This window comes from Chelonia mydas, chromosome 2, assembly GCF_015237465.2.
Source record: "Chelonia mydas isolate rCheMyd1 chromosome 2, rCheMyd1.pri.v2, whole genome shotgun sequence".
NCBI classification, from domain to species: Eukaryota; Metazoa; Chordata; order Testudines; family Cheloniidae; genus Chelonia; species Chelonia mydas.
Window position 1 is genome coordinate 177,277,458 of NC_057850.1, and position 14,289 is coordinate 177,291,746.

General features: G+C 39.5%; 1 protein-coding gene across 3 annotated transcripts in view; it reads right to left on the reverse strand.

The window, feature by feature from the left end:
• Window positions 1-14,289, reverse strand: part of ITGA9 (integrin subunit alpha 9) — a 291,928-nt gene that overhangs the window by 120,405 nt on the left and 157,234 nt on the right. For all 3 annotated transcript variants that reach the window (XM_007057218.4, XM_043540653.1, XM_043540651.1), the window contains one exon: window positions 8,815-8,891. In XM_007057218.4, the coding sequence (XP_007057280.2) occupies window positions 8,815-8,891 (77 nt within the window). The remainder of the gene's footprint in view (window positions 1-8,814; window positions 8,892-14,289) is intronic.

Genomic DNA, 14,289 nt, shown 5'->3' on the forward strand with positions numbered 1-14,289 from the left:
AAGGAGCCTCTTAAATCTTAATACTGTCCTAGGATATTACTAGGAACTGACCACAGACTCTAAGTGTCCTTTGACCCAATAAATTAATATCATATTGGACATGTATTTCAAGTGACAGCACCTACTTCAATGGACTTGGATCAGGCCCCAAGAGCACTGATCCTTCCTTTCTAATACTGAGATTGATAAAATTCCAGAGTGCACTAATTTTTCTTTTGGTTTCTGTAAAGCAGATAATTTGGCAAGATCTCTCGCTCTGAATAAACTGACTAGGATAAACAGACTATAAAAATATTGATTAAGGAAGTTTTTGTTTAATGCATGATAAAATAAATGGAATAAAAACCCTTCATCTGTTATGAAGGCCTACAGAGCAAGAAAAAATAGATCCTATCAGAAAAAGTAATTAAGCTCCAAATGAAAGGATATTCTTTTTCCTCATCACCACTGTTTTGCTAAGACACTGTGTAGGGGCAGAAAACCACAAAGCGCAGGCCATGAAACATGAGGCCTCACTGAAAACCAGTTCCCATTGCCTGATCAAAGCAAGATAAGCTCTGTGGCATGAGCTCAGTCAAACTTATGAAACATTTTACTTCCTACACTAAGCCAGAAGCTTGCTGCTTTTCTCTACCAGTTTTCAAATCTGACCAATGTAAAAACCTTTTTTTAAAAAATCACAATATCTATAGTTAAAGGCTATAGACTAACTAATAAAAGCTGTTGAACTTCAAAATATTGTTTGTTCCTTTTTGGGGGCTCATACAGTATCTGTATTCTTAAAATATTTAACTACTTTCTATGCTATTCCCCTGTTGTTGGTGAAAAGCAAAGGTACATCATAACACACATTTATCTGCTACTTCTGGATTCCCTCAGCCCAGATTCTGTAACAGTTGGACATGAAACTCTAGGTTGTAGTGAAACTATCAGGGCTACATTTTTAAGCACAGGCTCCTGCACCAGTTGAAACAAAGGGAATTTTATAGTTGACTTGAATGGGAGCAGAAGCAAGTCCATAAGTTGCATTTACAGTTTGCACCCACAAAACTCTCATATGCAAACGTGAATGAAATGATTGTATCCTTAAGCACCTATAAGAAATTACTCTTTTCACAGGTGCAAGAGAAATGCATACGAACTTGAGGGTTGATCCAATGCCCAGTATAGAAGTCAATAGAAGTCTTACCTTTGTCTTCAGTGGGAAAAGAATTAGGCTTTTTCTGGCCACATCCTAGCGGCTCATATGGACATTTTTTTTTATTTTTTATGGAGTTGGTTGGAATTTTTTTGACAAAACATTTTGCCATTGGAAAATAAAACTTAATAGAAATCAAAACATTTTGCCAAAAAGTATCAAATTCAATGAAGTTTGCAATGGAAAAGATTCTGAGGTCCAAGGTGGAGTCTGTGATCATTTCCAGAGATAAGACGCACCTAAATCAAAACCTGACATTTACCATTTGAAAATAGACTTTTCAACACAATTGCATTTTGCAAAAACTTTTCAAAGATTCTGTTTTCATCCAGGTGAGGAACAAAAACAAAATTTCAAAACCTTGAAATTCTTCACATAACAGGACTATCGTTCCCCAAACATCTCCCGTGTTCTACACGTTTCATTTCACAATTCTGTATTTCCAATGTAAATAATTTACAGTACTAAAGAGTGAGAACAACAGGTATGTGTGGGAGGGAGGTAAATTTGGGTCTGTAATAAGAGCAGCAGATAGGGTATAAGCCAACATGAAAATAGCTTTGTTTCATTCTCCACACGGTTTGGTCTTGAGGGCAAATATAGAACTAGAAATATTCTAGCGGGTGAGCAATTCTAGTTCCAATGACAGATTAAGTGTAACTTTAGGTCATAGAATTAGATGGGACACAAGCTGCCTTTGAAATTTTCTCATGAATAATAATTATTTATATAGCATTTTTTTATCCACGGGTTCTTGCAGTCCTGTGTCTTTCCAAAACTGATTTACAAACTATACATGTGAGCCAATTCAATCACCACCAGTGGGTAATGCAGCTGCCATCTGACAAGCCACAGCAACACTATTTTGTTCTATAAATAGTAATGCTACTATGTTTCCCATGGTACACAGATTGCCATTACAGTGACACAGCCATGCAGGGGTTCCTCTCTAGCGACATCTCTTAAGGAAGGCACCAGCCTATTCTGCTCTAAAGTTGCCACCTTCCTCCAATCTTTTGTTTGTTTGTTTTTCATGAGAGAGCCTATTTCTTCCAAAAACATCTTTTCTGATACACAAGCAAAAGCAAATATTCTCCAGGACTTTTTATCCGTTTCCATTACATTCTAAATAGAGCCTAATGAGTATCATTACATTTGCTGAAAGACACCTGAGTGCCAGCAGCACTAAGCTAGCTCCCAAACAGTAGCCTGAGGGAGAAGGCAATCTTGAGACTAAATCCAGCCTACATGGGCAGAAGGATTTGCTAATTCAACACACGCCAATCATAGCTCACGTACTGGGACAAAAAGAAAAGGAGGACTTGTGGCACCTTAGAGACTAACCAATTTATTTGAGCATAAGCTTTTGTGAGCTACAGCTCACTTCATCGGATGCATGAAATCTCCAATACCTGCAACACATGCTAGATAGCATTTTCATATGGATTCAGGCACTCTTTTTTCAGTGGGATTCCTAGACATGTCGTCTTTAGGTTTGCCCCGTGGAGATAGGCATATTCCCAAGTTCTTCATGGCTCAGTGCATCAATCTACGACCAGATAGGCAGGTATCACACCAGAACCTGAAGCCAGTTCAAGTATGTCAAACGAGATGTGTGTTCACATTCATCATCCTGCTACTCTGGCAACTTGTAGTTTTATCTGAAAGGGCCAGAGTGCTCTTTTCCTCATATAGAGTCGGGGTACATAGATTCATAGACTTTAAGGCCAGAAAGGGCCATTGTGGTCATCTTGTCTGACCTCCTGCATAACACAGGCTGGAGAATTTCACCCAGCACATAATGGGGACACAGATGCACTTCAAGTTCTAAATGAGCAGTTACACAGAGGCCCAATGAGAGCACAAGACTTACTTCCGAAACTTGATGGAAAAGACATTCTCTGTTGAGAAAACAGATTTCACTGTGTTCCTTTGAAACTTCTCATACTGTGTATAATCTATAATGACTATTTTCAATGCTAAATAATGTATTTTTAAAAATATATCAGGAGAAATGTTCTCTCTCTGTTGGAACTAGTCCACACATAAAAGTTATTGGAGTTTAGATTCAATATAACTATTACAGTGGGTCTGTAATCTGCTTTTTAAATTATTACATTTTTAGTGCTGGTTGGTTGGCATGCATGGCCAGTTTCCTATTGCTATCCAAAAGGCTGTGGCCATAAAAATAAATTCTACTGCAAAATATTTTATTCCTGTTATCCTTAGGGTTGCATGTTGCGCTACTAGGATTGCCAAGGGATTTATATTGTATGTATACTATCAGCCCATCATTTTTTAAATGCAACCCTTTTCCGGATTTTGCAGTCTCCACAGTCAGTCACTAGGTCTCACTAACACAGCAATTCTAAGATGTTGGTGCAGAGACCGTTCCCAACCAAGACGCTAAAAGGTCATGTTTTTGTTTCTTTAGTTTAAGGAAAATAGATTTGAAGTGGGGTCATGTATGCAGAGAGGAGATACTTAGATGAGCCCAGCAAATTGCAGTCCTGTACCACTTTAGAATAAGACGACTGCAGTGGTGGAGTCATATCAAACATGCAGATGAAGGTATGATTTTACAGAAGCTTTATAGAGCTGGGGTCAAAGGAAGTAGACCACAAGGCCGACCACCACCGAGGTTGGAAATTGCAATTCTGAGGGATTTAAGAAGCCTAAATCCTCCCATATTGACTCTTGCTGAAGGAAGATGATTTGCAACGGGCCGTTCAAGATAGATGTCTTTTCTATGCTCGACCATGGCTACATCATAGCCATGTGTATCTGCTGCTGCACGTATGTAAAGACAGTGTCTCTGTGCCCTGGCCACTTTAAGTTCCCCACCACAGCCTCCATCTCGCCCAGCTTCTGTTTTCCCCAAGACAAAGAGTTGCAGCCAATGATTCTCAGTTCCCACTTCCCTATTTACCTGGAGTGCAGGCAGCCCCTTCCATGACTGATTCATCCAGGCCAGAACTTATAAAGACCCTCTGAAGTGACACTAACCGTACAGGCTGTGTTAAATTACTCTGGGAGCTAGAAAGCTGCAATGGAGGAGCGGGGTGTCTATGATCCGTAGCCTCCAAAATGATCTCCTTTCTATTTAGTACAACTGAGTGTCTCTTCTCTGCCTCAATGTACAGGACTTTACCCAGGCCCTCAAGACACATTTCTGAGGATGTTCTATAATAACCTTTCAGTTTGTTTCAGGCATTAGTGAACCCGTTCACCAGGCCCTACAAAGAATATTGTTCTTGCCCAGACATGAAATCAAACCCAAAAGTTTTTGAAATAGTTCAAGTTTTTCCATAGTTTACCATCTTCAAGCACTCTCCCTGCATGTGCCGAGTCCCATCCCCAGTGGAGGGCCTTGATATATGCAGTAGTATCGTTTCCAAGTGTACTGCACCTGACCCACGTGCAAAAGCAGTCAAAAGTAGAACATGCCACAAACTTAGCATCATTTCCAGCTTAAGACTATATCTATGCTTACCAGTAGATCGGCACTGCTGTGATCAATGCAGCAGTGTCAATTTAGCAGGTCTATTGAAGACCCACTAAAAATATAGATTTTTTTGTTACATAACTGCATTCAAAAACAAAACAATGTAAAACTTCAGAGCCTACAAATCCACTCAGTCCTACTTTTTCTTCAGCCAATCACTAAGACAAACAAATTTGTTTACATTTACAGGAGTTAATGCCGCCCTTTCTTATTTACAATGTCACCAGAAAGTGAGAACAGGCATTTGCATGGCACTTTTGTAGCCAGCATAGCATGGTATTTACGTGCCAGATATGTTAAACATTCTTATGTCCCTTCATGCTTCGGCCACCATTCCAGAGGACATGCTTTCATGCTGATGACACTTGTTAAAAAATATTATGGGTTAATTAAATTTGTGACTGAACTCCTTGGGGGAGAATTGTATGTCCCCTGTTCTGTTTTACCTGTATTCTGCCATATATTTCATGTTTTAGCAGTCTCGGAAGATGACCCAGCACATGTTCCCAAAACGAACACCACTTTCACTGCAGATTTCACAAAATGCAAAGAAGGTATCAATGTGAGATTTCTAAAGATAGCTGCAGCTCTCAACCCAAGGTTTAAGAATCTGAAGTGCCTTCCAAAATCTGAGAGGAACTAGGTGTGGAGCATGCTTAGAGAAGTCTTAAAAGAGCAACACTCCAATGCGGAAACTACAGAACCTGAACCTTCAAAAAGAAAGTCAACCTTCTGCTGGTGGCATCTGACTCAGATAATGAAAGTGAACATGTGCTGGTCCGCACTGCTTTGAATGGTTATCGAGCAGAATCCATCATCAGCATGGACGCATGTACCCTGGATTGGTGGTTGAAGCATGAAGGGACATATGAATCTTTAGTGCACCCTGGCACATAAATATCTTGTGACGCTGGCTATACCATACGAATGCCTGTTCTCACTTTCAGGTGACACTGTAAACAAGAAGCAGGCAGCATTATCTCCTGCAAATGTAAACAAACTTATTTGTCTGAGCGATTGGCTGAACAAGAAGTAGGACTGAGTGGACTTGTAGGCTCTAAAATTTTACAATGTTTTATTTTTAAATGCAGTTATTTTTGTACATAATTCTACACTTGTAAGTTCAACTTTCATGATAAAGAGTTTTCACTACAGTAGTTGTATTAGGTGAACTGAAAAATACTATTTCTTTTGTTTTTTTACAGTGCAAATACTTGTAATCAAAAATAAATATAAAGTGAGCACTGTATACTTTGCATTCTGTGTTGTAACTGAAATCAATATATTTGAAAACGTAGAAAACATCCAAAAATATTTAAATAAATGGTATTCTATTATTGTTTAATCGTGCAATTAATCATGATTAATTTTTTTAATCACTTGACAGCCTAGCTTGGATGTAGTTGATTTTTTCAGTAAACGTCAGCAAACGTCAATTGTACTGTACATGCATACAAACCAATGAAAATATATTTCCATTGATGACCATCAAAATTCACAGATAAATCAAACTCTAAGTTTGCCTAAGGAAAATTACTTAGTATATTTTGACATGCCTTGTTGACAGTTAAATTCTGCTAAGCCTAAATACTGAACAAGGGAAGATAATCTGTACCCAAAGCATCTTAGTCAATAAAAAGCTACAAAGAAATTCAGAGCAGACCTGCTGGCTCTTGCCAACAAGCTATTATTTTTGTTTCTTGTTACCTAGTTCAATATGCTTGTTAAGCGTATGCCATCTAGGGATACATTTCCAAAGTACTGGATGACGTTTTTACTATGTAGTTCTCACTGGGTCAAATTCATTCCTTGTGTAGCCCCAGAACAGAGTTGGTGTGTGGTACCTCACGGTATAATGGTGATCACTACAATTAATTCTCATGATGGTAACCTAATCTTTGAGAGTTAGATGTTCTACTTAGAAAATTTGCACTATATGATGTGAAACAAAACAATGTACTGTAAAGCATTTAGCACTGTGTGTACCTTATGACTCTTAAGTGCTGAGGTTACTGAAAAGCATTCAAACCAGAAATATTTACAATGAGAAACTAATGGACTTCCACTTATACCAATTTTTTTACATTGATGGAACTGTATAGACATAAATGGAGCAATTTTTCCAGTGTACATGAGAACAGAATCAGGTCCAAAAATGTCTAGTACAAAAAAGCAATGATCCTGTAAATACTTCAATTCATTCTGGTGTATAAGCACTGGAAATGACTGAAGGTCTGTAACAACTTCTGTTACGTAGACAGGAAGAATTACAAAAAAAAATGCTTATATACAATCTTTCAGCATATGGCATTGCGTGTATGAGAAATTAGTCATACTATACAGGATAGGCACCTTTCCCAACCTATGCAAAACCAGAATCCAGAGTAGCCTTTGAATTTTAAACAGGCAATAATAATACATATTCTAATTTCTTTAGATGGAAGAATGTTATAGGTGTTTTCTAAAAACAGGAAACGGACAGTCTTGGAGATTAAACACAACAGCAAATCAACAGAATTTGTTATCTATTTGAAGACATCCCGTATATTTCAAATAGTAACTCAGAGATGAACTAAAATGAAGAACTGAGAGGTTTGATCAGCACTTGCTGTATCAGTGTTGTCTTGTATTAGAATACCCTACACTCGTTTTACAGTCATGGTTTTTATTTGTTTAGGGGAAATCAACAGCTTATTTTTCAAATAATAAAATCAGGCTTAAATCTAGACAGCTGAAGGAACTAGCAATCCCCCAAACACTACTAACTATATTGCTTATTGCCATGACTTCAGAGGACTGACTCATAGCAAGTAAGTGTCTTCAGGATTTATCCCCTAGTTTTCTGGATTATCTCTGGTCTGAAGAATAGGGGGGGAAATAAAACACAGTTCTCCAGTGTGCATTTTGTACACCTTTAACATTCTGTATAAGGTAACAAGTCCAGGTTTGGAGGGTGGGGGGTAAAAGGCAAACTGCAAGCTTGGAATCCATAGCTTGAGAACCCAATCCAACTCCCAGTTAGTCAATGGAAATACTCCTGCTTACTTCAATGAGAGCTGGAGCTGGTCATAGTTTCTCAGAGTTTGCTTTCAGGGTTTTGGTTCAGGCCTATCTCTAGTTACAATTATAAAACACTGTAGAGTTGTGCAAAATACTTTTAGATCTGCTGACTTTACTGTTTTTGACTTATTCTTTCCTGGCCTGAGAGCTAAGGGTTTCACAGACAACATCTGCATCAAACAGCAAAACACCTGAAACATGGTTAAATACTTCAGATCAGCATTTCACTCCCTAAAAGCGTGCTAAAAATGCTAGGAAAAAGGAAACAGAAGTGATACATAAGGTTCACCTTTAACCTGAAAAAAATCCAGAAATGAAATAAGCACATCCTGACCAAGCAATACAATATGCCTTTCTCTTGGATCATAAGCCAAATGAGACAAAAGAAAAACCTCACATCAGTGCCACTTGGCGAGTTTTACCATGTGAGATGAAAAGTGGAGTTAAAAGGAAAAGCTATCTAAATATTGACAAAATGATTGTGAAACTGACAAATGAAGACAAATAATTCTGCAGAGACTACGAATTTATGAAATTAAAGGGGAGTAGGATAAAATTTTAACACCACAAAGGATTTTATGACATTTGCAATATTTTGAGATTTTTTTAAACAAATTTTTACTAAGGAAAATGGAGATGCTTCACGCAGCTTTACTTTGTCATCACCTTCTTTGAGAGGCGGCATGATCTAGTGAAGATGGCATTGGACAGAAAACCTATGCTTTGACACTGACCTACTATGGGACTTAAAACAAGTCACTTCATATTTCTGTGCTTCTAATTCCCCTCCCCGCCTTTGTCTGTTCAGATTGTAAACTCTCTCAGGCAGTGACTGTCTTGGGCATGCACAATACCTAGCATAACAGGGGTCTGATCTCAGTCTCTCTCTAGGTACTATCATAATATAATTAATAATAATCTGAATGTCGTGCAAGAAGTTGCATATACAAGGTGTGGATCTTTACATTGGGTTTTCACTATGCCCTTAATTAAAATCAATTACATACAAGTATGTACAAGAAAGAACAAGAAAAAAGTTTAATTCACTCACCTAGACAGCAATAATTTACCCTGAAGTTTCAAATCAGCAGCACAATCATCTGATTGACAATTCCTCTCAAAAATAGTCTGTGAAAAACAGAGGAGAAAGCTATTATAGTGGGGGACTCTGGTATAATCAGACTCCTCTTCCCAAAGCAATGTATTTCAGTAAAATTAAGAACACTTGAAGGTCATGATACAAAGTACTGAGGAGCGAAGTTCAAGCGATTCAGAGGCAGTCAAATCTTCTCTTTATCTAGAGCTCTTAGACTCTGTCAGACTGAACTGGAAAGCTCACCAGAAACAGACTCTCATGGCTTTTCTTCAGCGCATTCCTGTTTCTGGTCAGGCTATAATGACATCCTAGCCCATATTTTTGGCACTCCTGTTTCTGGTTCCAAATAGTATGAACGAAAAAAATATATATATAAATGTGGAAAATAATTGAACGAAACTCTTTCATAACCCTGGGAAAGACTTGGGTTGGTGTAGAGTTTGAGGTGCCAGGACATATTCATCAAACCAATTCACTCATCTATAAACAAAGTAAAATTTTACCCATTTGTCATCATGTTGTTTATACTAGGAAAATACATCATTCCTTTAAGCAAAGCATGCAATTCTGACTTTCAAATTACTGACCATTAAAATAATGCCAGAATAACAGAACTACAGTCAAGCCTCTTGAATGTTTGTAAAACCCACTGGGAGTTGACAATGCAGCTATCAAATTAAATGGATTGGGAAAATGAAGAGAGGAAAAGGACCAAGATTCTGTAGCACTGTGCATGGGCACACAAAGCTTCAGTGGCAACAGAGATGGCACCTTTCCACTAGGTAAGCAAAGGGGCAGGCAGGAGAGGATACGTGCTTAAGAATGCCACATTCCCCTAAGTGTGGCCAAGTACAGCTTGCTGGCAATTCTCCACATCTAAATGTGGAAGTCAGTAGTCGGTGTATTGGGGATATGACAGGAGCATGTCCACAGTGTCCGACAACAGCATGGATCCATTGAGTCTGTATCCTGTTAAGAGATTGGGGGAATATGATGACTACTTCTCCCATTGCTTAGAACAGAGACCACTGCCCAATTGCACAGACAACGAGGCCATTTGGGGCAAAGGATTCCATCTCCCTGCATTTTACACATTTCACAACCTCCAACTACTTAAAGACAAAGATCCAAAAAGAGGAACTCAAAAAATTATTCATGCAGGACACTTAAAATGCTTGGGATTTCCTTTAGTGTAAACAACATTTTCTGGTACCTCAGTCCCATGATACATTATTTCTTAAGTAAATAATTTTCAACAACAAATGTAAGGGTACACAGGATTTATGTGGAAAGTATGGAATTATGGGACTAAGATGAGCTGTGGCCCTCAAAATGAAGTACAATAGACTAGCATGTCCCTCTAATCCTCAGAGAAAAAACATTTTCCATGGGTTTTGCTCCCCTGCTCAGAATTTGGCCCTAACTGCTGATGTGTCTAAGTACATTAAAGGTGGTTTGAGCTCTCAAGGAAAGAGGAGCGTTAACTGTAAAATCATCTCACCCTACAGTTTATTTTTTGTATATTGTATCTCTGTAAAATTCAGTAACTTACTAAAAACGTGCTGCATTTCCAAATATATCAGGTGTATTTTAAAAATATAGCATTTTAAATGAATTTAAGAAACTGGGTAACAATCCCAGACTTTTGTTATTACATCTACTGGCTTGGTTCTTCAAGTCAAAAGAGCAGGTACTAAGTTTCCTACAATTATTGATCAGATAAATGGTTGCCCATTTAAACCACTCAAACCTAAAGTGTAGCAGATGCCTAACTACCTTGCAAACATTAGTAACATTTTCTTATGCCAGAGAAACTCAAACCAACAGGAGTTAAATGCCAGGCGCATCTTCACAGGTATTGTAGTACTGGGGAGGGAGAAGGAAAGATGGTCCAATCTCCCCAACACAGAACTGTGCAGAGGTGACCCCCTTCTCCTGCGGGGGGGGGGGGGGGGACCACTAAGACCTATGCAGCATCTTTCCCGCAAGTCACGATGGATTGGGAGGGAAAAATTTCCAGTGAGAAACCAGCCATGGGAGCCAGGGAAAATTTAAGCTGGCTGGAACAGACAGAAGCAGCTTCCGCAGGTTGCAGTTGCTGAGGAGCTGGGTGGCTTTTGTGGAAATCTCATTGAAATTGACATGTTCCCACAGAATGCGTCAATTTCAACAAATTGGCATTTCCCAGCAGAAAAACACTCCACTGGAAAATTTCCAACTAGTTCTAGTATTTCTCCTCATAACACCCCTCTGAGGTAGGGCAGTGCTGTTATCCCCATTTTACAGATGGGGAACTGAGTCAAAGAGTGATTTGCCCAAGGCCTCACAGGAATTCTGTAGAAGAGCAGGGAAATGAGCCCAGCTCTCCCAAGTCCCAGACTAGTGCCCTAACCAAACTCCATGTTACTTTCAAAAAACAGAATAAGTACTTAACCTTGGAGTCCTGGCCAATATACCAGTTCCTATAAGCAGTGTGCAGTAGTTCGGGATGAACCAACCAAGTTGGATAAAAACAAGGATGGACTGGAACCTTGAGCTAGCTAAACTTTTGTTTAGAAGTTTGAGAAAGGTCACGCTCTTTCCCCTCTTCCCTTTCCCAGTTACTTATCATTTCTGCGTATGTCTCTGTACTTCCTAGTTCTACAAACAGAAGTGGAACGACTTAAATATAGCACCATGAGAAAGTCTGTGTTTGTAGTATTTCTAGCCAAACCTGAAAGAGAAAGTATCACAAATCTTGCAACAAATAAAAACATAAAATAAATGAATTCTTGTGAGATCTCAACCCCCAAGAAATTCAGATAAGCATCTGGAAATCTGGGGCCTTCTCCAAAATAAGCCCCAAGCCCTAAAAGTTCTTGGTGTTAGGTTTCAGAAAGAGCTGTGTCCTTCCTTCCTTCCTTCCTTCCAGGGCAACTGGCCAGCTAACGTGGGAGTCTTGAGGAGAATGGGGAGAAAAAAAGGAGTAACTCCTCAAAACCCAACCTTTTCATTTAGTTGGATCAGACAATGGTCAGTTCATTCAGAACCAGATTCTGCGACCGTTACCCACTTTGAGCCAACACACCTTGTTCCACATGTAGTCCCATGATGCTACTCAAGATGAGTAAAGGTAGCAGAATCCATCCTTCAGTGACTGGAAATTCAATCTAAATTTTTAAAAATCAGGCCATGTATGTAGGCGCCTAAATGTGGCCCTTATAAGCCTAATTTTAGGCCTCAATTTTTTTAAATCTTGGCCATAAATTTTCAATTTGCCCTTAAAAGCGAAGCTATTAGATTGAAATATCTACTGATCACAAGGTAAAGTAGTAGTTCCTGAAACCACCCAGCCACCCTCTGCTTCACTGGACTGCTTGTGGAACTTTGGCAGTCTGACTCTTGCTCACATGCTCAGGGTCTAACTGACTGCCATATGTAAGGTTGGGAAGGTGATCAGGTGGGTCATTTGCCAGGACCATCTGGCTATGTCCCACCTGATCATTTCCCTGTCACTGAAGGAACTTTAGGCATTGGTGTACGTCAGTTCCTCCTATTTTCTCCCTGTGGCACATAATAGTTTAATTTCCTGAGTACTGTAACAGTTTGGTCTAATTTTGGTTGTTGGGTTTGTGTGTGAGTGCTCAGTGGTGTTGGTGGCCTGTGATACACAGGAGGTCAGACTGATCTGGTGGTCCCTTCTGGCCTTAAACTCTATGTCCCTATGATAAACTTGTCTATTAAATCAAATATCCCATAGAGTCAGGTGCAAAAGCCTGAATTCAATTCCCTCAAGAAAAGCAATTAACGTTCCTGAAAGCCTTCCAGGATTTAATTACATGCACTGGCTAAAATAAGAACAAATTATTTAGAGAATATGTCTAGGAAAATATTCAAGCAAATTCAATCCAGGGGAGTGAACTCCAAAGGGGCTATAAATGATCAGAAGAATCCTGCTATTAAATAAAACAGCCAAGTCAGAACAGTGTGGGTGGCGGGTGCGGGGAGGGGAGGGAGAGGGGTGAAATCAGCTAGGGAGCTCGCCCAGGGCTCCAGGTGTTCCCATGAAGCAGTGTTACACAAAGAAAAGAGCTTCACATTTACAACGGGTTAGCATAGGAAAATGGGGGGGGGGAAGGCCAGCAATTATTATTTTATTAAACTAAAGCATATAAGAACTTCTCTAATTGGGGAAAGGTGGACGGAAATGAATTTGTTCAGTAAATGTACTCAGAGGAAAATTCTGTACCTAAGGCTCAGTACTCATATACCACCATTTATCATATCATCTAAAGCCAAACACAATCGTTTCTCCTTTCCACAAAAGCTGGCTTTGGATTTCAGCAGGGCCTTGCTTTGTATCCTTTGATGAAGCAATAATATATTAAACATGGACATATCTACCTAACAACAACAAAAAGATAGAAAACTGGACAAACAAGAGGAAGAGGTGCTCTCCAAGGAAATTAGCTGTCTGAAAAAAGCTCCCTAACCAAAGCTGCTATCTAGCAATTAGTAAGTATAAATCATCAAGCAAAAATGTATCTTCATGTTCTTCTGGACCAGATATGGACTGGTCACAGAGCTTGCTTATACACACCAGATGGGTTGATCATAAATGAGGTTAAGATTCTGACACCGTTATTTTTTAGTAAAAAAGTCACGGACAGGTCACAGACAAACAAAAATTCACAGAAGCCTGTGACCTGTCCCTGACTTTTATTAAAAATAACCATGACAAAATGGGGTTGACAGGGGGAGGACTGAAGCCCGAGCTGGGGGAGGGGGGAAGCGAAGAGACCCCGAGCCCCACTGAGGAAGACGGGGTCCAGCACCCGTCACCCATGGCGGCTGGGAGCTCCGCAGTCCCGCCCACTAGCTGACATCTCCGGCCTGCCACCCCGGGATGGGAAAATGTCACAGAGGTCTCTGAAAGTCATGGAATCAGTGATCTGCCAAGTATGGCTTAAGTTCATTTAAGTAAGGTATTTTATGCACAGTGACACCTAGCTGTTGAGCATTATGCTACAGTTTTGCATTCCATTACATCCCCCCTTTAATTTCTATATTCCTACCATTTACAATGTTTACACCATCACACAGTCTTTGAAGGTGGTACATATCAGTCTGTTAAACAGTTCTGTATCATACCAGTTTTCCAATTACACAACCTGAATGTGTAAGAAGTGGTCATCTGGCTGTCCATCAGATGGAACGACTAGCTGTGGTTGGTTTGGAATCCTTGAGTCGTCGTTTTGTTGTTCTGCATCTGTCATCTGTAGAGTTTGCTCTGCTGATTGTTGTTTCTGAGGAACACAGTGTAGATGTCAATGATTTCTGTTGAACTCTCCACTGTTGTTCTCAATTACATATGATCTGGGTACCAACTTCTTTTTCTTCATGACAGCAAGAGTTGTCCATCCTCTTTCTCTATCCAATATGACATGAACC